The sequence below is a fragment of the Barbatula barbatula genome (assembly GCF_947034865.1).
Source record: "Barbatula barbatula genome assembly, chromosome: 10".
In the NCBI taxonomy this organism is placed as follows: Eukaryota; Metazoa; Chordata; class Actinopteri; order Cypriniformes; family Nemacheilidae; genus Barbatula; species Barbatula barbatula.
In genome coordinates, this window is record NC_136773.1 from 16,461,589 (window position 1) to 16,464,969 (window position 3,381).

Here is a 3,381-nt window from a genome sequence, read left to right on the forward strand (position 1 = left end):
TTAGGTTTATTTAGTTCAAACAGCTCCGTTCTATCGTTCTTACTTTAAAGGGATTGCCATGCAAGGAGTTCTGTTCTGCAAAAAAAGGTGTTGAAAAAAATCTGGATTTTGGAGTTAGTTGAATCAATGTTGAAATGATTAAGTTATTTTTCAATAGACACATTTTTTGTTTTGTGTGAAAAGAGGGGGGGGGGGGCTTTGCAGTGGGGCTCATTGGGTGCTCAGCACCCCTAAACCTCTGACCCTAAAATCGCCCCTGGTCTACGCAACTTGTAACAAAATAACTAAATCATAATAAATATGTCAATCAATAACAAAATAAAGACCAAAAAATCATCACTGTGATGTTTCAGTGGATCTCAATTTTTTCCTGTCAAACAAACATTTAAATCTTTACCTCATCTATAACCCAATTTCTAACTAAATTCTAATCGATGTTAATGGTTATATTGGCAAATGCTTTGGCATTTTAATGGACACTATAATTGTATAAGGTTATTTCTAATGGTTATGTATGTTGGGCATCATTTTCACCTTATATTTCCTTCTTTATTTCACATTCTTTTTTGCATCTTTTATCATAATAAATGCATTGTGGCAGTGTGTGCATTCTGTAACACAAATATAAATGAGGGTGAAATAAAGCTGCTTTTATTAAGTTTTTTTTAAATCTTTTACATAACACACAGTATAATGTGATGACTTCAGATGCATTACACATTCAGAATTACTGTTACATACTTCTGTGATCATATTACATCGTGTATAGTATAAATGCTATTTGTTGCAGAAAGATATGCCTCAGATATTAGACAACCACAGACAGACAACAATGTTAAAGTATGTTAAACACGGGATAACTGACACATGAGTTGAGTAATCACCATGGGATGCTAATGCCTTCCCAATCTAAAAGAGTTCCAGTGTCTTTCTCTGTGAGGTTTTTCATGACTCCCAGCATGCCTCTGACACTATCGGCTGCTGTCAGGGGAGCCTGTGGTTGACATGAGAAAATGACAAATGTGATGAGTGAATGTAAACCAAAGGGGAACTGTGAAAACAAGCAAAAAGTACAATTTAAAGGACAGGTTATGCTTTAGGTTTTACCTCTGAACCTCCCATCTCTGTTTGAACCCATCCTGGATGGAGGGCCATAACAAGTATGCCATCATTTTTTAAATCCTCTGCCAAGCAGCGTGTTAACATGTTTAGTGCAGCCTGGGGTGAGATGAAGGAATTCAATACGACTGTTTGTGTACTAAATGAAGAAATGTCAGCAACTAGATAAGAGAACAGGGGTACCTTGCTAACTCGGTAGGGGTACATTGGAGCCCGGGAGAAATTTTCAGGGCACATGGTGATGGAAGACAGCAGTGTGGAGACATTGATGATAGCTGATTTTTTGCAAGACATGCTTGTTTGATGAGGAAATTGAGCCGTAGCCTTACATAGGAGAGGGCGGAAATCCTGAAAAATAAATCTTGTTATTGAAAGAAATATATTTATACTAATACGACACTGCTGTCTTGTAGAAACCTTGTATCTCCATATTTCTTATTTACATAAATCATCAGTATTAGTCAGCCTTTATGTTTGTCACTGGATTTTGCAAATATCTAATAAATATAAAGTATTAAAAAGAGCTTTGACAACACGATATTTAATCATTTAAATATACAGTTTCTTGGACATCCATGCATAAACTTGACTCCCGTGACCAGTTTTAGTCAAAAATTGAAGTCAAAAAGTTTACTATTTAAGAATCCCATTTTAGAGCATGCAAGACTTTTTACTAATATGTTCTAACAGCAATATTCCAAATGTTTATTAAGAATGTAAATGGGGTCTTTGACGGTGCACCCACCTTTGCGACGATCATGGGTCCTACAACATTAGTTGTATACACGTCGACCATCGTACTTTTTCCTGTGTCTGCAAGTGATCCTGGTATATTCACACCCACATTGTTGATGATCAGATTCAAGCCTTTGTCCTGCACCTTCGCTTCCACCAGCTTTGAGGCCTCTGTAATACTAGCCGGAATACCAATGTCTTAAGAAATTAAAAAGAACATTTCTTTAATAACAGACCATAAAAAAATATATATTCATATTCAATTCAATTCTGTATTGAATACATGTTAAATCATTTATGAATTAAAATAATTTGTCATAAACTATTTAATGTGGTTGTGAGTTTCTCACCAAGTTGGACAATTGTTATCACATCTGGATGCTTCTGAGCTAGTTCCTGCAGTTCCTGAAACAGATTGGAAATGCTTCTCAGAAGGCTGTATGAATGTAAAACAATACTTACTGAATAACACATTTTACAGACACATCTATGTTTCATAATTCAGCATTAATCTACAGTACAGGAACAGTAAAGGCAGAGTTGTCCAACTAGTTAGGCATTGTGACAGTGAGTCATCTGTGTTTTCTTTGTAAAACTAAAACATTTCAAGGTTCACAAATGTCAATACGATCTCATTCAACATCTATTCCATTAATATTTATCATTGTGGGCATATCAAATACATAAAATTAAAATGAAACTTTACTATAAACAGTATATAAACAACATGTTTGACGTTCTTTGATTCTTACCTTTGCTCTTGGTCCGTTTGGGTCTCTACAACCAGCAAATATCTTATCTGGACCCAAAGGTGAATCAACCAACTGGCGAACAAACTCAAGTCCAATTCCTCGGTTTGATCCAGTCACCAGAACACTGTGACATATTCTACATGCCATTTTCAGCCAGAGACTCAGTCTGTGACCTGCCACTACACCCTATCTCTAATGGAATGCATGTGCATGTATGTAAGTGTGTATGCATGACGTGTGGGAGTTAATGGTTGTTATGGAGTAATCAGTCTTTTAACTCTTTGAAGGTCTGTGAACGTTTACTTCATGCCACAACTTCCCTCCCAGGCTACAATGTATTTGCATTACATTTACATATACATCTATCACATAGCAGGGTTTGTATCCAAAGTTTCTTACAAATGAGCAATGCAGCTTACAAATGAAGAAATATTTCTGTTAACATAATCGGTTATACAGAGCATTTGAAAGAAATGTCATGCCAGCTGATTTTGTTAACTTCCCTTTTTAGACGATCATTTTAAAGTTCGAAGTTATGCAGGAACTTCAGTGAGCATGTTTGGACCGCGTGAATTTAATAGAAGCAAAACACATATCAGACCATTCGATTCAGGAACTAATTATACACACTTCATACAGGAAAATTGTCTGACTTGATGGATATACCATTAAAAATAATGTAAAGTTGATTACACACACTTACACTAAATGTAGTTTTATTTACTACATTAGGAAAGATAGACATACCGCAGACAAATGCCAGACAAAGATGTGA

At 35.7% G+C, this 3,381-nt stretch overlaps 1 protein-coding gene across 1 annotated transcript; it reads right to left on the reverse strand.

The window, feature by feature from the left end:
* Nucleotides 1–630: 630 nt before the first annotated feature.
* On the reverse strand, nt 631–3,063 carry LOC306899990 (C-signal). The gene is made up of 6 exons (XM_079466623.1): nt 2,607–3,063; nt 2,205–2,259; nt 1,865–2,052; nt 1,303–1,467; nt 1,108–1,218; nt 631–994 (listed from the first exon to the last, which is right to left on the reverse strand). Exons 1-6 carry the CDS (start codon nt 2,751–2,753, stop codon nt 881–883), a joined length of 780 nt encoding a protein of 259 aa, XP_079322749.1. The 5' UTR covers nt 2,754–3,063; the 3' UTR covers nt 631–880.
* Nucleotides 3,064–3,381: the final 318 nt, after the last annotated feature.